The sequence below is a fragment of the Pygocentrus nattereri genome, chromosome 24 (genome assembly GCF_015220715.1).
Source record: "Pygocentrus nattereri isolate fPygNat1 chromosome 24, fPygNat1.pri, whole genome shotgun sequence".
In the NCBI taxonomy this organism is placed as follows: Eukaryota; Metazoa; Chordata; class Actinopteri; order Characiformes; family Serrasalmidae; genus Pygocentrus; species Pygocentrus nattereri.
In genome coordinates this window covers 4,076,838-4,097,413 of record NC_051234.1, presented here as the reverse complement: position 1 = coordinate 4,097,413, position 20,576 = coordinate 4,076,838, and the positions used below count along the sequence as shown (strand labels likewise).

The window sequence follows — 20,576 nt, the reverse complement described above, 5'->3', positions numbered from 1 at the left end:
TAGGGCTGCGTGGTAAATCTTATTTTTATCGTTATTGAGATATGAGCTTCTGTGGTCAGCACATCGGTAGAGCGACGATGACAGAACAGGTCCAGCACACACTGTTAGAAGCCTAATGACCCTGCTCCTCCCACACGGGAGAGAAATAACTTTAACCGTTCTACATGTGTCGCTACCTGATCTGCGAGCTCCGCCTAACATGCACTGATTTGAAAAGGGTTTTATATAGAACAAAACATAGTTTGAAGCTTGCTGCCAAGCTTGTATTAATAGAAGAACTCTTTTTGCTGCTGCATAGAACCCAAAGATTCTAAATGGAATCTACAGGACTTTCTCAATGAGTCTGATGGACACTTTCATGATGCAAAGAGTCTTTTTATTATGAATAGGTTTCATTAAGTGTTCAGGTTCTCACATTGTTCTCACACCCAGTATGGTGTTTCGGGTGTGCTGAGGCAGCAATGGCTGCAATCAAATTTAATAACTGTAATTATATAATTATAATTGGGGCAGTCGTGGGCTGGAGGTTAGGGAACCGGCCCTGTGACCGGAAAGTTGCCGGTTTGATCCACAGTACCGACAGTCCATGACTGAGGTGTCCTTGAGCAAGACACCTAACCCCCAACTGCTCCCCAGGCACCATGGATAGGGCTGCCCACTGCTCCGGGCAAGTGTGCTCACTGCCCCCTAGTGTGAGTGTGTATTCACTAGTGTGTATGTGGTGTTTCACTTCACGGATGGGTTAAATGCGGAGGTGGAATTTCCCCGTTTGTGGGATTAAAAAAGTATCACTTAACTATAACAGATACATATTTAAAAAAAAATGATTCATATCATCATCGAGACATCCTACTGCTTTATTGACCATTGCGTTTAAGTCGATATCATACAGCCCTATTAACCAAGCAGCCTTTAATAGATGACCCTGTGCCTAACAGTGAATGAAGGTTGGTACAGAACAGTTCACTTGACCACTATAGTCAGTTTTCTAGAAGACTAAATAACATTCCAGTGGTTTATCAGGTTACCTGTGACTTATTTTAGACGCATTTGATGTTTTTTCAAAGGAGTCTAAAGGTGACGGTAACCGCTGAGCACTGATGAGGAAGGAAAACCGTCTTAGTTTTAATGCTAGTGGTTTTAACGGTCTTTTTTTTTTAACGGGAGCAAAAAGAATTTGAGGTTTTTTTTTTCCTGTGCTGTCGCTTTAACAGACTTTATTCTGCTCTCACGTCCAGGAGACACACTGCAGTGGGTTCTTGTGTAAAGTAGGTCGAGCCTTGTACTAATAAACTGTCGTTTATTAACCAGGTGGAGGCGAATAGTCCATCTCTCTGGTAGCTCACAGGCTTCCCAATTATTCATATTTATATCTGTCACGTCACTTTCCTGTGTCTGGTTTAGCTTCCGGCTCAGACTGTATCTCTGCAGACTGTATATCTGCTTTGCATATCCATGGGCCTGATCTCCTTCCTCTTTCCTCCTGATTTAGGACAACGCTGATCCTGTTCTTCTTGGAGACCATGATGTGGCACTGGCTTCCATTGAGAAGGTTGTGGCCGGTAGGGTGGAGCTTTGGCGTAATCACTTTTTGGGTCCTGGGGAGTGGAAACACTGTTGCATTCCTAATGATGGTGTCGAAATGGTTCCTTAGAGCAATCACATAGAAAAGCTTCCTTTGATTCCCAGGAGGACCTTTCCATAAATGGTTATTTGAAGGAGTTTCCCAGCATTTTTTTGTTAACCCAATGTCTGTCTGCTGGGTCTGTAACCTATGATTGATCAGCACAAACAGTTTTCCCTCAGTAGGAAACTCCTTGACTCAGAACACAGTTGTAAAACATGCTTATTATGAAGGAACCAAATGTGATTCTTCTATGGCATGGCTCTGGAGAACTTCTTCTGGGACCTTTATGTTTAAGCGTCTTGGTATTCCCTGTTTCAGTGGGACCATCCAGGACCAAACTGGTGACCCCCAACTCCTCTCTGAAGTTCACCCCAGAGGAGCTGGTCCTGTACTGCAGAGACCTGCAAGTGCTTTGCTTCCTGTTCGACCGACTCACTCCTGATACTCAGGCTGTGGAGGTATGTGCTTGTGTGTGGTAGTTAAAGGAATAATCTGGCAAAAAAATCTAGTATACACAATTTCCAACATCCTCCCAATATAGACACGATGACATTGCAGTTTTTGTCATATCTACAGGGTGAGTCAAAAGTCACAGGACATTGTGTTTTATCAGCCTGCACAGTTTGTTTGAGATGACCCCAGCGATAAAAGTCGATAATAAAATAAAAAATAAAATAAGATACAACCTGTCGTGTGACTTTTGACTCACCCTGTATATATAAACATGTATCTTCACTTCGAAAATTCAAGAACAGTTATTTATAAAGGAAAAACAAAACATGAGCGTAATCTGTAGCATCCACATGCCTGCGCACATGCAGATTTACCAGCAATTAGGCTTCATTTGTATAGTTCATAGACAAACGATGTCCTAAACCGCGTCAAGATGCCTGCTGACCTGGGTGTGGTTTGAGTGCGTGAGTTCTGGGGATGTAATTACAGAAAAGATTTGGGTGACTATTGACTCCTAGTGTTTGTTAGCTGCGTTAGCCCTGTAGCTCTAGAGCCAAACTAAAGAAGTAAAATTTGGACACTAAGCATGTGTTGATCTGGGGTAAGTGTACAATTGTGTAAGTTTCATTTTTCATTGAACTTTGCCTTTAAACCAAATGTATTCAATCAGCCAAGGCATGTTTGGCGTGTAAAGTTTGCTTCTTTAAGTTTGCCTGGTTACAAAACTACATTACGTAGCTGACAAATAATGGAGTCTTATACCAGTTAACGCTGTGATAGCCGCCTGCCTGAATCATCACTCGCTTGTCTCAGTCCGAGTTGTTTAGTGATCTCTAGTAGACTGGCTCATGTGCTTTCTGACACCGTGTGACACTGTTATCTATAAAAATTAACGAAGGTACAGATGCGATTCAAGCTGAAGGATGACAGCTAGCACTGTTTTAGCTATTTAGTTTGCTGTGCCAAGTTTGTGTTGGTCTAGGCCTGGAGTTTGTAGTGTTTATAGGTGGGGTGTAAGCTTTTATTACTTGTTAGCTGCATTTAGCCCCGTAGATCCAGTACAAAACTAAAAAAAGCGAAACTTCAGACACCAAACACGTCCTGGCTGCGCTGGAGACGAGGGGAAATTGTGTTAATTTAAATTTCTCCAAGCTGTTTCTTTAAAGGGCTTGTATCAAGGAAAGTCAAATTTTCCTACATATTTACATATATCCACCTATTCAGCCTAGAGCCGTTAGCTCCGCCCACATACACTGAAGTTATAAGGAGCGTTTCAGCTCTGACTACTCTGACAGTATGGCCAGTCAGAACAGAGCTCGTTTACAAGGTATAGTAGCAAAATCTAATGGATACAAAGGGGCTTGAAAATGATCATGTAAAAAGTATTACTGCTTTTGGTACATACCATATATAATCGGATGCAAACGTTTGCGCATGCCTGGTGAACAAATCCTCCACAGACAATACACTTCTACACATTTTAATGCACGTTTGCTCTTTATTTGCTAAATTTAACATCATGAAAAAAGAAAGCATAAAATTACAAATATAAAAGTTCCTGAAATGTAATAAAATACTATGTTTAAGAAATACAGGGTGATTCGAAAAGATTCATCTGATTTCAAAATGATTTATTTCACTGTGAAATCGTTACAGAACAATGCAGGAAAGTGTAAATGGTTTAAATGAGCATGAAGTTTATTATGTAATTGTACAAGGTCTCAGTCAAACTCACCCCGTACTGGATTGAGCGCGTCGGGCGTCGCTGCTCTCACGGCTCTTTCAGTGCGATTTCGGAGATCATCCAGTGCTGTGGAGCCAGCGGCGAACGCTCTGAGCTGCTGGAGCTTCACTGCCCATGAAAATCATACCACACAGTTCTGACGGATTCACTCTTATTGACGTGGAGAACGCAGAACGCTCTGCTCAGGGGTCTCGTCTCCTCTCAGACTGGAGGGATGACCCCCTCTATGACCCCCTCTTGCAATTAGTATGTGATTGGTTCCTATAGGCGCCTCACGACTGTAGAAATATGTTGCTTTGAAATCAGATGAATCTTTATGAATCACCCTCTATTTGAGTTGTTAAGTTCCAGCATATTGTCACTTCCAAAAACAGCAAAGCATGTCATTCTGATGGAGTTGTTCAAACTTTTTGACCGTTAAAGCCATAAGTGGACCTCAGCTGTAAAAAATAAAACAAGACAAAATTAGGACGTGCGCCCTGTAACAGTGTCAAGGTGCTTTCGTTCCTCTGCAGATTACGTACACCATTGCCAAGACATACCAGCCTCTGAAACCTGGAACCATCCTGTCCTTCCAGAATGCTGCTTTGGGTAGTATTGGTGAGTGAATACAGTACACGGTTTACCACAGTCCACCCTCATCATCATCAGTTTTGAGGCATTAGTCACTTTAGTAGCCTGCTGTTTACATACGGTCATTCTTAATGGGAGAGGAGGGGAGAGTGAATTCCTCTGTTGTTGCCCTTTGAGGCCTGTGTGCACTCAGCCTCCCATAAAACATCTATCGGAACAGGATGTTGCGCACAGCGATAAGAGCAGGTACAGAGTCTGCCGGGTGTCCTGTGTGCTGTCCCAACATTTGATATTCAAATGAAATCATATATGCGGAGCAGCTCTGAGGGGGAAAGAGTGCCCGTCAGCCAGATAAATAATGGAAAGAAACCTGACCTGGGCCACCTCCTGGCCCCTGCTCAACCCTGTCTCCGTGTGTGTGGTCAGTTCATGTTTATTGTAGTAGACCATTGCATCCATATCATCTCTACCCCAAACAAACTGCCAGGCACGACCTCAGAGTTGGTGCAAGGCACTGTTTCAGATTTAGAGCTGCTACCCTCAGTCGTTTCTGTGTTTGATTTATCCGTCTTTTTAACTTAATTGACAGTAGATTATGCCTCCTGGGTACTTCTCATTCTGCTTTAGTCAGGGGTGACATGGCTTCTGTTGTTTTATTGCACTATAAAAGAAGAAAGCTTGTTGTGGAAGTGAAACGGGCAGCTGGAAAGGGAGAGAAACTCAAGGCTTACAGGGAAATGCCAACCATCTTTAAAAAATCTGCATAATTTGTTTGTTGAGATGTAATAAATCTCAGTCAACGTGGTTTGACGTTAAAAGCTTCATTATAGAGACTGACTGGCTCTTACTGATGCAGATTTCTTTAGAATTTAAGACCATTTGCCAACTGTGTTTGCACTCTGTTGGAATTAGACCTCCGCATTTAACCCATCCGTGCAGTGAATCACCCAAATGCATGCACACTAGTGAACACACACATTAGGGGGCAGTGAGCACACTTGCCCGGAGAGGTGTTTACAGTGTTTACAGTGGTGGTGATAGGAACCAGGGGTCATGATGTCTACAACACAAATATAGCCATTGTATTTTCTACCCAAAACGACCAGTGATCCACTGGTGATGCACACATTTTAATATATAATCCTGATGATAACATCGTTATAAATATTAGAACAAATATGTTTTTGTTGGGTATGGTTATGATTTGGAGTGCCCTCCAGGTAAAATGGACACGCTTTAGGCCAAAACCTTATCAAAAAACTATGGGATAATCCTATTTCAGGTTATCAGCCAGTCTGTTCATAACGATTTTTTGGAATAGGTTTCTTTGAGGGAACCAGACATCTGGTTCCCATCGCCACCACTGACTCTGAACAATGCTTTTTATATGCAATCTGAATGACTTTGTTTACATCTTAACTGTTTCGGATCCCCTTTAATGGTTAGATTAGCCAGTTAATGTAATAATAGTTAATGTAGTGTAGAAATCCTTCATTCACAGCTCCTTACATTTGCTAAGCGTGATGCAACAAAAGCACTATAAATAGAAGCCACATCGCCCCCCTACGCTTCCTGTAGTGTACCGTAAACTGTCCGAGTGAAATGAGTATCATATGAAAGTTACAGAGCATTACGAACTTTTTCCACACGTCATTGAGTGTTGTTTTTTTTTTTTTTTAACAGAAATGAAGCAGTTCCTGAGCAACCGGCGACGAGACCCTGGCATGAACTGGTTTGAGAGTTCAGCAGACTGGGAGCAGGAGTTAGAGAGGACCGGGGCAACCGGCTGGAGGGTCAGCTCCGTCAACGACCGCTTTGAAATGTCCACCAGGTATCTAAGCTCTTCCACGTCAGCTCAGAGATTAGAGGTGCTTTGGTTCCTGCTGAAGCACAACGCTTAGTGGACCCAACAGAATGCTTCCCACAGCATAACAGGTCCACTGGAGCCACACCCCCTCACTATAGGGGTCTAGCATTCAGGCCTGTACTGTTCTCTTGGTGTACACCACACAGTGCAGGATGGCTCATCTGATCACATCACTTTTCCTCCGCAGACCAGTAACACCACTGACCTCCCAAATACGCATTCATCTTTGTAATGAGGGTTTATGCACTGCAGCCCTACAATATCCCCCTCTGTGCAGTCGAGGAGGAACTGTTCTTGCTGGCAGTCTAATCACATCCTGCTTTGACGTTCTCAGTTCACTGAGGAACAGTTGCTCTTTTGTTTTTGTTTTTACATATTTAACGTTTTATTTGCAGTCATCTGCATTCACCTCAATTTCTAACCATGTCTTTACCATAGATCTAAACGCAGAGGTCACTTTTACTGTTCCTGTTGAAACACTGGCCGGTTGAGTGGTTACTGTGATTAAAGCTCCTGCCATCCTTGACCCAATAACGAACCCTCTTTCTTCATCGGCATAAAATATATTTTCAAGCAAAAACTCTTAAATCTAGTTGGCATATCTAATATTTATACTTCAGAGATATACGGTTTGCCTTACTTCTATTTCTAGACATTTTTGACCTGGTTCAAGTAAAATTCTCTCTGTTTTAATAGAAATATTTTGGTTAAAATGTACTTTTTATAATCCCTTAATGGTGGTGAGATACATGCAGGGTGTTATAAGGCAAAATCGTCCTCAAAGAAAACTGTTTTCCAGGTTTACCACTATTTTAGCATCATTAAGTATAAACACTCAGAAGACACGTGTAGGTTCACTGGTGGTCCTGAGTAGTAAATAACATGGCTGTATTTGTGTCGTAGTCATGGCGACCCCTGGTTCCTATCACCACCACTATAAGGACATCAGAGTCAGTAATATATATATTTTTTCACAATTAAGCATTTCACAGCAAACCTCTCTGACAGGCTTTGTTTACATCTCAGAGATGCACCGTTTACCTCTTCTTTACTTCTGTTTCTAGGCATTTTTTGACCTGTTTCAAGTAAGATTCTCTCACTGCTTTGGCAGATTTTAAAACACAGTGTCCACTTATTGTTCACTCTGTTAAGGCATACTTATCTTGTTGGTCCACCAGTAGCTCATCTGTTGCTGCACAGTTTGTGTTGGTCATCCTCTAGTCCTTCATCACTGGTCACAGGACGCTGTCGGCTGGATATTTTTGGTGGACTATTAGTCCAGCAGTGACACTGAGGTGTTTAAAAACTCCTGCAGCACTGCTGTGCCTGATCCACTCAGACAGGCGCAACACACACTCACACACCACCACCACCACGTCAGTGTCACTGCAGTGCTGAGAATGATCCACCACCCAAATAGTGCCTGCTCCGTGGGGGTCCTGTGGGGGTCCTGAGCCACAGTGCAGCAGGGTCAGTGGTGCTAAAGGATGCAGTTGTAGACTACGCTGACCACACCTGGCCTTCAGCTTCATAAACTGGTGGTGCTGTTGTGCCCGGTAGAAGCTCCTGCACTACAGGAAATAAAAGAAGGTGGCGGATTAACACTGTAATGTTATATCACTGTAATCGCTGCATCCTGTAAACAGGTGATTGGTCTGTGTGTTTATTTTTATGTTCTGTGACTTTTTAACAAAACAACGTTTCATCTTCGTTTTCTAGCCTATCCAGATTTAACGTGGTACCTCAGAAGGTTCTAGACACGGAGCTGAAGAAAACGTTCGCCCATTTCAACGAGGGTCGCATCCCTGTGAGTCCAGATAACTCTGTGTTTGTCACTCAGCTGCTTCCAGCATCCAGCACATCTGGATTTGCGTCGACACAGTTGTCCTGTGCAGGACTTTACCATGAAGGCTCTGTACAGTGTTACAGTGATCGATGTGATTGTCTCCCTGCAGCGCTGGTGTTGGCGGCACCCCCGCGGCAGCGACCTGCTACGGATGGCCAGCTTCCAGAACAACATCTACCATGAGAAGGACGACATCCGGTATGTAGCCCATGAAAAGCATACCTGAGTAACGTAAATCTCGAATGTTCATTTCAGCAATCTTACTGCAAATAAAGGGTAAACTGTGTATAAGTAGTAATACGACCTACGCTAACAGTGTTTGTGTTGTGTTTGCGCTACAGGAATCTGGAGCTGATTCTTTTCGGAGGGCAGCCGCAGTGTGTGGTGGTGGATCTCGGGGAGGAGATGCCCTCACCTGCAGACTTGCAGTTGGCACACACACGGCTTCGCGCCCTATGCCTTGGGGGTCAGTGCTCAGGAGTTCCAATCGATTTTTCTTTTTCTTTATTTGATTTGACTTCTCCATTAGTCAGTTGTTAAGAAGGTAAAAGTACGTGAAACCTACCCAGGCAGAATTGTTGACTTTATAGTGGTGGTGATTGGAACCAAAAGAGCTTAATGCCTCTAAAAGCTTCCTCACAATGAGCTGTTCCATGAAATGGTTATGAAAACACCTCCTGACGGCCAGATAGTTTTAAGACAAATGTTTTGGCTAAAATTGAGCTTTTTTAGAATACTTTTAAGAGATATATGCAGGGTGTTATAAGGCAAAATAGTCCTGAAAGAAAACGTTTCTCTCTGTTTTAATAGAAATATTTTGGTTAAAATGTACTTTTTATAATCCCTTAATGGTGGTGAGATACATGCAGGGTGTTATAAGGCAAAATCGTCCTCAAAGAAAACTGTTTTCCAGGTTTACCACTATTTTAGCATCATTAACATTATGTATAAACACTCAGAAGACACGTGTAGGTTCACTGGTGGTTTTGAGTAGTAAATAAAGTGGCTATATTTGTGTTGTAGTCATGGTGACCCCTGGTTCCCATCACCACCACTGTAAAGACATCAGAGTCTATTTCACAGCAAACCTCTCGGACAGACTTTGTTTACATCTCAGTGGTTGGATTAAGAATGCGTTAAAAAAAAAAGATGGAATTCCCCTTTAAAATTAGAGTTTACTGTTATTTGCCTATAACCAGATTTCAGTATTATTGTGATGTTATGCATATATTCAAACCACTGACCAATAGGCTAAAATATGCAACCAAGCTAGCATTAGAGTAACTCTTTCCTGTCACTGAATACGGTAAGGAACAGTTACCACAGCTGTGGGACGGCAAGAAGATATTCAGCATGAGTAGCATGAGCCGTCTTCCTCGCTCTGCGTTCACCAGCTGATGAAGAAACTTTCCAAAATCAGTTGTAGTTCCTCTCGCCTTCAAGATACCACATCACCAGAAAGAAGTTTACACGAGAGGATATCACTTTAGAGATTACAGAGGCGAACCTGAAGGATTCGAGGTAGCATGTTTACAACAGATGTAGTTCATTTTCTTTCAAAGTGTCCCTTTAAAGCTGTGGTTTGAGTTAGGTTGAGTCTGGCCTGGGAGAACTCCTGCCTTACGTATTTGTCCTGCTTTCCCTGTGCCGACACTCCTGATCTAACTAATGGGCTAATTAATAAGCTCTTATTGAGTGGAAGTCGGCGTGTTTGAGCAGGAAAATTCTAAAATATGCAAGAAAGGGGTTGCAGGAGAACAGAACCGTGTTGTAGGGGCTCTCGAGTGTTGTTGGCATTGCTGCCTTTAAGTACACAGTCATGTCTCAAAGTCGAGGCTGCAGCCGAGGCCAGAGATACGTCGCTGGCACTGGTGTCCGCTTTTAACAGTTAAACAGAGAAGACGCAACACTCAAGAACCTCTCCAGTACAAGTTTAACTACTTCAAACCCTGACAAAATACAGACTACATCAAAACAGCCACAGACAAGAAATCTAATACCCAGTTAGATTAATCTCCTCAGAAATATCTCCAGTAAAAAAACCAAATAACTCATATTTAATGGCCGTTTTTTACGTGAAATTGAATAAGTGAATGGTGATCTCTGACCTGTGCGGCATAGTTACACAGTAGCAGAATATAGATAATAAAATTACATTCTCATAGTTGGAAATAGCCTGAAAATGCAGTTTTTCTTCTGAAAATGACTTTATTATTATTATTGTTGTTATTATTGTTGTTGTTGTTGTTGATGCCAAAATCCAAAATCACCACATTGAAAATCCTTTTAATTAGTAATAGGAGTCAGGGTGATTAACCTCATCCTCCACTACATTACAGTTCTATAGAAAACAGTAACCCAAACTGCAGTGAATGTGTTGGTATGTACAGGACTGTGTGAAAGTTTTAGGCATCTAAGCACATTTTTAAACAGTTGACCTCCGCAGTGAGTTTATCACAATATACATTAGAATAAAGTCGTATTCATAATTCAAATAAACAGAAAAACAATAAAAAGTAACAAGAATTTCTCGGGTCCATATTTTTCCTCGACACCTTCACAGCCGCCACAGAGACTCGTTAATATCATCAATTACATCATGAGCTCAATTTACTGAGCACTGATTGGTCAAACCAGGAGCTGCTTTTTAACTACATATAATACTGGGCTTCCTCGAGGAGAGGCTTGGAGATGGGTAAACAAACACACAAACATCCAGAAAATTACTATTTATTATATAATCATTATTAATTCATATTCTATAAATTTAGTTTATTCAAATATTAACACTTTTCTCAGCAAATAAACACAAACTACACAAATAAATAGATTTTGAAAATGAGTCTTGGACTTTTGCACAGTGCTGTATTTGCTAATACATGTAGCAAAGGTACAAATGCGCCAGATGTGAGCAGAACATTCATGTGACTGGGACTCGTGTTTTTGCAGTTGTGTTTATTGTTGTCGTTCTTAGCCTCACATTTTACTGGCGGTTCAGCCACACTGGCCCACAAAATTCCTCAAAGCGGTGTGTGTTTGCGTCACACCCCCTCATATGCGTCCAGCAGGGGTGTGGCCTAACTCCCCGCTTCACACGCTACTGCTTTGCCAGTCATAGAGCAGCTCATTGTATTGGGATCATCTAAAGAACTGTGTATGTGGAGGATCCCTCCCATTTCTCCGTGTATGGTTCAGTTCATTTCTTTTCCTGCTGCTTTGCAGACATTTCGTCATCCGTGTCGGTGCCAGATGACAAGTGGCTTTCCACTCTTGAAGGCACCCACTGGCTGGACTACATCAGGTAGATACGGAATTCTTTGGCTGCACTCACTGCCCAAATGTTTACTTGCTTTCCCCGTGAATAACCTATATTACATCAACACAGCTGCTGCCAGGAGTGCACTAAGTGTCCAAAAGTTTATAGACAGCACTGCCTTAAATCAAGGCTCGTAGTAGGGAGTTTGTCCCAGTTTGCTGCACTAACAGCCTCTGCTCTTCTGGGAAGGCTTTGCACTAGATGTTGGAATATTGCTGTGAGGATTTGAGTGCCGCCACAAGAGCATTAGTGAGGTCAGATACTGATGTTAATGGTTACCTCTGGACAGTCCAGATCATCTTGAAATATGGGATGGAGCTGCATCACTCTAGAGGATGCATTGGGCGGTGCAGCTCTATCCCCTCCTAGCTAATGCCTAACATTATGCCAGGCATGTCAAACTCAACCGCTGAGAGGGCAATATAAGTGTAGACAAAGCCATGGGCCAGAGAACACGTATGTTTTTATTTATTGTTAATTAACATTTTGATATAAACAGAACTGGCCGTTGTTTATATATATATATATGGTGTGGAATTGTGGTGTAACCGTGGTCCCATGGGTTGTTTCTGGGGGAGAGGGAGAGGAATGTAGTGCAGCGCGTTGTTAAATGGGCCAGCATTAACAGAAAATTAACATAATTTCACGGGCCAGATAGGATTGTGCTGCGGGCCTTGTGTCTGACAGAGTTTGACAGCGTCTCTTTTTTATGGAGATCATTTAAGCCGAGGTCACGTGGATCCTTAAAGAGTGTAATAAATGAAAAAAAATTCCAGATCATAAAATGTTTGAAAATGTTTTAATTTTTACAATTACAGCTGTTAAATTCAGTCAAAACACTATTCTCCAAAAGTTTGGAATAAATGCTTTTAATAAAATAAGTCTCATTGAAATTTGTTTGGAGATATAAACATTATTCTAATATTCCAGGCCTGTGCAGCTGTACAGCTTACAAATCATATGCAGGAAACCGAGAATGTGAAAACTTTAGGTGGTTCCAGAATGATAAACAGAGCTGTAGATCATTCTAAAGCAGCTGAGAAAGCTGGATGGCATTCAAAAGTAAGAGAATCTCAGTCTAAAGAGATCTATAACATTCGATTATATTGATTATCCTTTTATCAGTTTAAAGAAAATGTAAAGAATAAAGAAGTTTAATTTCACAAGTGGGTCCAAACGGTTGAATAGTAAAGTTTAGTATAATATAGTTTTGAGTTTTAATTTGAAGAAACCACTGTGTGTTTACATGTGCTCTTACACACACACACACACACACACACACACACACATATATATATATATATATATATATATATATATATATATATATATGTATATATATATATGTATATATATATATATATATATATATAAACACAGAATGATATCAAAATCACCAGTAACCCCCCCCACCCCCCCCCCCCCCGCTGCCCCCCAATATTTTTATCCAACAAGACAAAAAAAAATTTTTTAAATCATATCACAGTGAAGTCATATCCAGTTTCTTCTCCCTCCCCCCTTGTTTCCCTACATAACAGTGCCTCCCAACCCAACCCCTGCTGCCTATTAGGTACACATACACAATAAAAATGAAATAAATTAATTTTAAAACTAAAAAAGGAATAAATTATAATGTCTACAAATCCAAGGATGGTGACAAAGTAAAATAAATATTTACAGTTTTTTAAGAATTACTGGACCTTGTAAGACTTTGCAGCGGGACGCCCTTGGATGAGCATAACATCCAAGTCCGAGTCTTAATATTAAAGTCCTTTTATTAGGGGACTCCAAATTGTAATAAATGTGTTTTGTTCCTCTAACGGTGCGTTTCATTTTTTTCTAGTTTTAAAAATAGCGTCGTGTCATTAAGCCATGAAAATCACCAGAAACCTTAATTATACAGTGACATACATTTTTGGACATACGACTCACTGCTAGTAGTGTCTCTAAAGACAAAACGAGCTCTGTTTATACTAAACTAATTCAGAGTGAACTAGACATTGCTGTGTGCTGTATTTGAGCTTGTGCTTGTCGTTGTCTAGTGGAAATGGTGTGATTTTTCCCCTGACACCATAAGAAAATACTGGAAAGTGTTCAAATTTGAATTTAAAATGCACAGCAGCCTCGATGAGCAGTGTAACGGTCGAACTCCAGCAGTGGGTGCACCTTGAAGTAGCTGAATTCACTAATTAGAAGGAGTGTCTGGATACTTTTGGACATATAGATTTAGTAAACAGGAAGTTTGTGTGCTTTTCATTTGCCTCCTTTGCTGACCTCCCCGCACGGTCCAAATGAATTGATGTACTGGAAACATCATTCAGTTGATTTCATTTATCTTCTGTTTATTAACACAAAGGAATGAAGAGGCCCAGATGACTTTCCATAAGCCCACTAATCAAGTTACTGCTTACTGCTAGTTTGAATGGAGAGGAGCCAGTCATTCACTTAGTAGGCTGAGTGAATTGAACTGAGTGAATGTTCTGTGATGACCTACGCAGGAGCATGCGTGAGGAGAAAGCTAGCGTTTGGTGGAGTGCATTAATTCTAAACTCCTAAATAAATTTAATGCCTTTCTGTGTTTATTTAGATGCTGCCTGAGAAAAGCTGCAGAGGTGGCCTGCTTGCTCAGACGAGGTCATCTGACTGTTGTGCTGCAAGGTGAGTACTGTTGGTTGATTGCATCATCTAAGCATTGCACAGCATTGCGACCACTAAATTTAAAGCTTATTTGGAGCCGTAAATAGGGCAGAAACACAGAAGGACACAGTAGTGGCCTTTGCATCCAAGGCTTCACTTTGCTTCCCACTTGCAAAAGTGTCTGATACAAGGACAATGTTTACATGGACAGAGGGATTATACAATAAGCTGAGCTGAATATGAGTTCAGATTAAAAGAAAAGGAGTTTATGTAAGGATGTTGACTAATTGGACCCAACCAACCGCAAGGGTGGACGGAGGACGGTGCCAAAGAAATGAAACAAAGAAACAAATCTAACCTGCCTGGCCGAGTCTAATCCTCACCAAGATACAGCGGGTGGCACTCGCCCCTTACCTGATGTGTCTAAACAATCCAGGCACTACTGTGTATGCGTGTCCACACGTCGCGCTGGGGAGAGAAAGCAGAGGGAGCTCAGGAGTCCAGCTTTACTGGCTACATATTCACGGCTAAAGTAACACAGCTTGACCGCTTAAAAGCTCCCCACACATGACCAGTCTCAGGTGAGTCCTATTATCTGCCAAGGCCCGCCCCGCAGCAGAAAGCAGCCATCTGGATTGGTGGAGAGAAGAGCACAGCCAAGCATTTGATGTCCACATTGGTCCATTGCGCGCACACCTGCTCAGCGATCTGGTTGGGTAAAAAAGGAGAGAGAGAAAAAGAGAAAAAGGAAAAGAAAAAAAAACATGCGTGCATCGCAGGCACATAACAGGCTGTAGAGCAGGAACGGCCTCCTGCCCGGGCAATAGGGGCCAGTGCGAAGTGGCCTCCAACTGCTAGGGGACTTGTGTGGCTTTAGATCTGCAGGTGTTGATGCTAGATGAACAACTAGCTTTAGAACATGTACAAAAGACAAAATAAATCGAATAATCCTAATTATGTTTGAAGGTTTATGTTGTTATATTATTATATTATTATCATTATTATTAATGCAATGTTACAGGAGAAGGAAAAAACCTAATCTACTTTTAATGTAAGTCAATGGAACCAGACATTTTCCCAGGTCATTTTAGGTCATTTCTCTTAGTCCTTTCATCATGAAGTTTGCACACAATGTAAAGGGAAACAGGTATTTTCAAATTATACCAAAAACTGAAAAACGTCAGAAATGGAGATACGAGGTTTTCTTCCGACAGCAGCGATCTGCTCCTGGGGTTTTTATTGTTGCTGTTCAAATGGGACGTTTTAACTGGAGAGTCATAGTGATGTTAGTTTAGCCTCCCACGTGTTTAGACCTGCTTCTCTTTTTGCACTGTAACTCATTTTAGTTTAAAAGAGACAAACATCTGCTTATGCTCAGCTTTGAGTAGCTGTAAAGGTCCCGTGCAGCATCAGATCAGTACTCCTGCAGTGGTTCCAGAGCTGTGCTGTGAAACAGAGTGATCACATCTGTACGTGTGAAGAACGGTCATGTTCCAGATCTGAGGTGGGCTTAATAAAAAGGGGGCGAAATTTCTGTTCTTTCAGTTCAGAACCATCTTAAAGGTGTGAATCTCTGAGCACACAATTCAGTTTGTGATTCTTTAGGAAACGATTCTTGTGAAATCTGAGCTGTCACTATGATTTGATTCAGTTTGGTATTTTTGGGACAATTCAGAATCGTTAAAAAGTTCAGTAAATACGGAGTGTGACTGCTGCAGAAAGTCGGAGCATCCAGGATTTATTTCATTTCCAGTTAAAGCAGCCAAAAAGCACAAGTTGTTCATTTTCCAGCATCAGAAAATGTGTTTAATAAAAAGCCTCAACATATAATATCCATCCATCCATCCATCCATCCATTTTCTAAGCCGTTCTCTGTCAGGGTCGCGGGGGGGGTGCTGGAGCCTATCCCAGCAGTCTTCGGGGGGAAGGCAGGATACACCCTGGACAGGTCGCCAGTCCATCGCAGGGCATCAACATATAATAAATAATTTAAAATATTTTTTTTTATTATTTTTCTTCAGTGTGTCCAGTTTTTGCCTTTATTTCAGCTTCCATTCTTTTCAGGAGACTCGCTTTCAGTTTTTTCAGAGAAATCTGCAGGGACGTTTTTCTACACCCTTCGAAGTTGAGTCTAAGAAGTTGGTTGCATTTTCTGTTTCTGACAGTCCAAGTAATCCAAACATATTCAGTGATCTTCAGGTCTGGACCATTAGGTGGACGGTCTGCTGTTCTGAGAACACCAGCTGATTTTCCTTTGACTTCCCCCTTCCTTACACATGTGGATTGTCTCTAATCTCCTCAGAAATATGAATAACTTGTACTTAATGGCCATTTTGAGATAGAATGGAGTAAGTCAGTTTTATATTCACACAGTAGCGGAATATTGCGGAGCCTTTGTGGAAGAAATATTCATACTTAATAAATAAATAAGCCAAAATAATTATATTTGTCTTCAGAAAATAACATATTATCACAATATTAATATTACTGGTTCTAAATTCCAAAATAACCACCTTGAGATTCATCCTGAGATGTTTTTTATGCCCCTGATGTTAGTCAGACAGCTTTTTTTTCAGGTTTCACTCATTTTCTCCAAACCCTTCCATTAGCTGCTCTCAGAGCACCTTACAGTAACCTTTCAATAAACTCTGTATTCTTAGTGCTTTGACTACCAGTAAATAAGTGCTGAAGTGACTCAACTGTCTCAGATGTTTGTGAGTCAGCTCACCCATCCATCACTGAGAAACCTGTTCACCAGATGTGTTGCAAGCAGACTCGAGCGAGTGCTGCCACAAGAGGGCGCCGAGTGAAAGGTTTTGTTCCATAGGGTGGAGTTTGTGATTGTATGTTCCTGTTGTGTGGTTCTTTATTTTAAGGTCATTCTAAGGGTTGTCATTCTATCCTTTTTCTAGTCTGCCTGTTTGATTGATTTACCCTTGTTTGGTAATGCTTTGTTGTTGACCTCATTATGCATTGCTTCGTGTTCTGGGGTCTTTGTTTCACACAGAGTAAATGCAAGTAGCAGTAGTTGGTGTGGCAATAAAGACTAAAACCCGAGAAACCGCATTTACTGTGCTTTTGAAGGTTCATGCCAGATTTTGGCCCTGTGTTCTTCACCAAAGTTAGAAGTCCTACATCAGACCAACACAGCTGTGTTACATAAGACTGTTTAGGACATTGTTGCAATACACAGTCATTCTAGGACTTACGGGAATGGGTTGAAAAATCAAATCAGTTTTCCTTTTACTGCAAATGTAGGCGACTGGCCAAGGCAGGTTGGGTATTTGAAGTTCAGTCGGTGATGTTAGCAGATTTTGAGTGGCATGTGAACCTGAATACAGCTCGGGAATTTTCTGTCTGAGCCTGAACGACAAGCGGTGTCACATTTGGAGTCCAAGTCTCACAAAATTGTGTCTGACTCGACCCAGCCCAAATCACGTCATCTCAGTTTAAGTCCAAAAATGACAGAATTTTGCCACAGTCTGACCTGAATTGTCCAAACAGCAGAATAAAAGTGGACAGGTTGGCTCTTGCTGCAGTGCAGTGATGATAATACAGCAGCTAGAGCGCTGATAAATAAAATATATAAAACAAAACAAAACACTGCTCTATGATAAAATAATCAGCTCTCCATAAATGTTTCCTTTGCCACTCCCAGCATGGAATTGTTGCTTTAAGTCGGCTGCACTCGTCTTTTTTGCTTCATTTTTGTGTCCTCAGCACTTTTTCCCTGTTTTTCCATGCTTTCAAATGCTTTTTGGTCTGGAAAAACTTGCCATAATGTGCTGTATGACTTGATATCTGTTTCTGAAAATAAATGGAGCAAGCTGAATATTGTTGATGTCCAATGGAAAACAAGTATCTCCAAAATATTAACTTTACAGGAGAGGGCAAAAACACTCTTACCTTTCAATGTAAGTCAATGTAAAGTGCTTTTATTCCAAGTGATTTTAAAGCATTTCTATTGGTCCATTCATCAAGAAATTTTTCCACAATGTGAATGACAGCTGGGGTCTTGAAATGATGTAGAAAACTAAAAATCAACAAAAATGGAGATGCATGGTTTTCATAGGACACCGACGATATATAACATAAAACAAATTTAACGTTTATTTGTCTGCACTAAGAGCAACTTTCCGGAATCAGTTCTCTGTTTTTTTGTCACGTGTGTGGGCCTTGTGGATATCGCTGCTAAGTGGGTGACCCCAGGAGTTCATTAGCAGTTGGGTACAATCTGTTCAAAGTGGGATGTGGGCTGTGAGAACCTTAACGTGAGGTTTGAACCCAACCTGAGACACATCAGTTAAAAATAAATGGTGACAAATCTTTCAGGCTTTACCGTAGACTTCCATTCATTTTTAGATATGTGGGCTTTGTAGCTCCATTTCAGAAAGAAAGCTGGAAAGAAGCTGCTCAGCTTAGTAAGAGTTGGATGCCTTAATGCAGCTTAGTTCATTGTAATGATTCCAACTGACGCTGAAATATTTGCACACATTATATTCTGTATGTTTATCAGAAGCTTTATCCCCCTGACAGAGTCAGAGGACCGGGACATGAACTGTGTGGTGTCCAGCCTCGTGCAGGTGATGTGTGACCCACACTGCCGGACAGTGGCAGGCTTTCAGGGCCTGGTGCAGAAGGAGTGGGTCATGGCAGGACATCGATTCCTTAGCCGCATCAACTACCACCGAGACAGCGACAAAGAAGAGGTGTGTACATGTGTCTGTGTTTGTGTTTGAAAGAGGATAAGTCTGCAGGTCTGGGTGTTGGTTTTCCTGCTCTTGGATTTCACTACGCGGTCCAACTTTCACTTGATCCAGCCCTCACTCTCTCAGCATATGCGGATCTTCTTCAGTCCTGAAGGAAAACATTCCTCATGAAGCTGCTTATGAGAATTCCAGGAGTGTAAAGCTATTTTAAGGCAGAGGGAGGGGGCTACTTTTACAACTCTAAAACAGACGATGATCACTGCATAATTCCATACACAGTATCATATAACATAAGGAAACTGTCGAAAAAGTTTTATTTACATAATTTTCTATTTGATGTGGTCGGTTGATTTTTAACATTTAATTAGTGCTGCTTTGGTTCAGAGCTTCAACAGCAAGGCTAAGCTCACTAGCAAAAGCTCGAACGCAGTAGTCACCCAAATAGCCCAAATCATTTCTACAAATACCATCAACATCACCAAAACTGGTCTTCAGGAAGGCCGTGCAGACTTTGATTTTACTACATCTCACTGTGAGCTATTAAAATGAACAAAACTGTGAACAGTCACTTTAGATAACAGGATCTGTATTTGCATAGCACCTCGGGAGCTGGAGTGCTGAAACAGTATTTGTGACAGTGGCCGTCATAAATAGAGGAATCCGATATCCAGTCCTGCTTTGTGAATCCCAGCCCTGGTGGCGTCTGAAACGGTTTCCCGTAGCGATGAAGTTTAATTCATTTTCATAGCTCACAGTAAGTCGTGCTCTAAGCCACGTCAGAAAGTCTGCATGACCTGAATGAAGACCTGGATGTGACTTGAGGGAAATTTTGGGGATGTATTTTTATAGATATGTGCTATTTGGGTGACTATTGAGCTCTAGTGTTTGTTAGCAACATTAGCCTTGTGGTCCCTATGTTTCTATGATACTCAAAGTGTAGTTTTAAACATCCAGCAAAATTTGAAGGAAAAACAAGATAGAAATGGAATAAAAACACTGATCAGACCCATCTGAGAACTGTCTAGGCATGGCCTGTTATTCTGATCAGCACCTTTGATTGACAGTCATCAGGTTCTCAGCACGGTAGTGAAACTGACATCACAGTGGTAAAAACCGATGTTGTAGTGAAGCCTACTCGGGTGTAAAGGCCTGTTTTCAGCATGCATTCGCATTGTTTATAACTAAATGAAGTGCGATGTGTTTCCTGTGGTAGGCCCCCATCTTCCTGCTCTTTCTGGACTGCGTGTGGCAGCTGTGGGCTCAGTTTCCTGCCCGTTTCCAGCTGACTGAGAACTACCTGCTGGCCCTCCACGACAGCCTGCACCTGCCTCTCTTCAGCACCTTCCTGGCCAACTGCCAGAGAGAGCGGTGTCGACGCTCACAGGTACGCACCTACAGGTGCAGACTGACCTTAAAAGGACGCAGCTTGCTTGTCTGGAGATTTATTCCTGCTGTGATATTAAAGGGACATCTTTTTCACTCATGAAAATCAGTTCCCTGGAGCGCTAGTGAGTGTTCTACAGTATGAGTGTCCAGCTCTGCTTCTGGAGAGCCTTAGTCTGAGACTGTTAGAGTCAATCACACCAGATTGAACTCAGTAGTCAGTTTATATGTAGTGAATGCAGAGGTCGGCACAAACTGTGCTGCACACCCTTCACACACATGTGAAATTTGGGTTTCACAATACATGAAATGATCAGTTGTGCTGCACAGTTGGGGAAGCTTGCGTTGCAGATTGTGGTAGTTCACTCCAGAAGGCAGAAATTGCACGCACCTCATCACCGTGTCAGGTAGAATCAGGTCT

General features: G+C 41.7%; 1 protein-coding gene across 3 annotated transcripts in view; it reads left to right on the top strand.

Moving 5' to 3' along the window:
* The window catches only part of mtmr11 (myotubularin related protein 11), a 129,431-nt gene that overhangs the window by 98,998 nt on the left and 9,857 nt on the right, over positions 1-20,576 (top strand). For all 3 annotated transcript variants that reach the window (XM_037533967.1, XM_017708740.2, XM_037533966.1), the window contains exons 4-14: positions 1,493-1,562; positions 1,946-2,085; positions 4,340-4,424; positions 6,081-6,228; positions 7,984-8,071; positions 8,220-8,308; positions 8,452-8,576; positions 11,333-11,411; positions 14,014-14,084; positions 18,600-18,772; positions 19,986-20,156. In XM_037533967.1, coding sequence (XP_037389864.1) covers positions 1,493-1,562; positions 1,946-2,085; positions 4,340-4,424; positions 6,081-6,228; positions 7,984-8,071; positions 8,220-8,308; positions 8,452-8,576; positions 11,333-11,411; positions 14,014-14,084; positions 18,600-18,772; positions 19,986-20,156 — 1,239 coding nt within the window. The remainder of the gene's footprint in view (positions 1-1,492; positions 1,563-1,945; positions 2,086-4,339; positions 4,425-6,080; positions 6,229-7,983; positions 8,072-8,219; positions 8,309-8,451; positions 8,577-11,332; positions 11,412-14,013; positions 14,085-18,599; positions 18,773-19,985; positions 20,157-20,576) is intronic.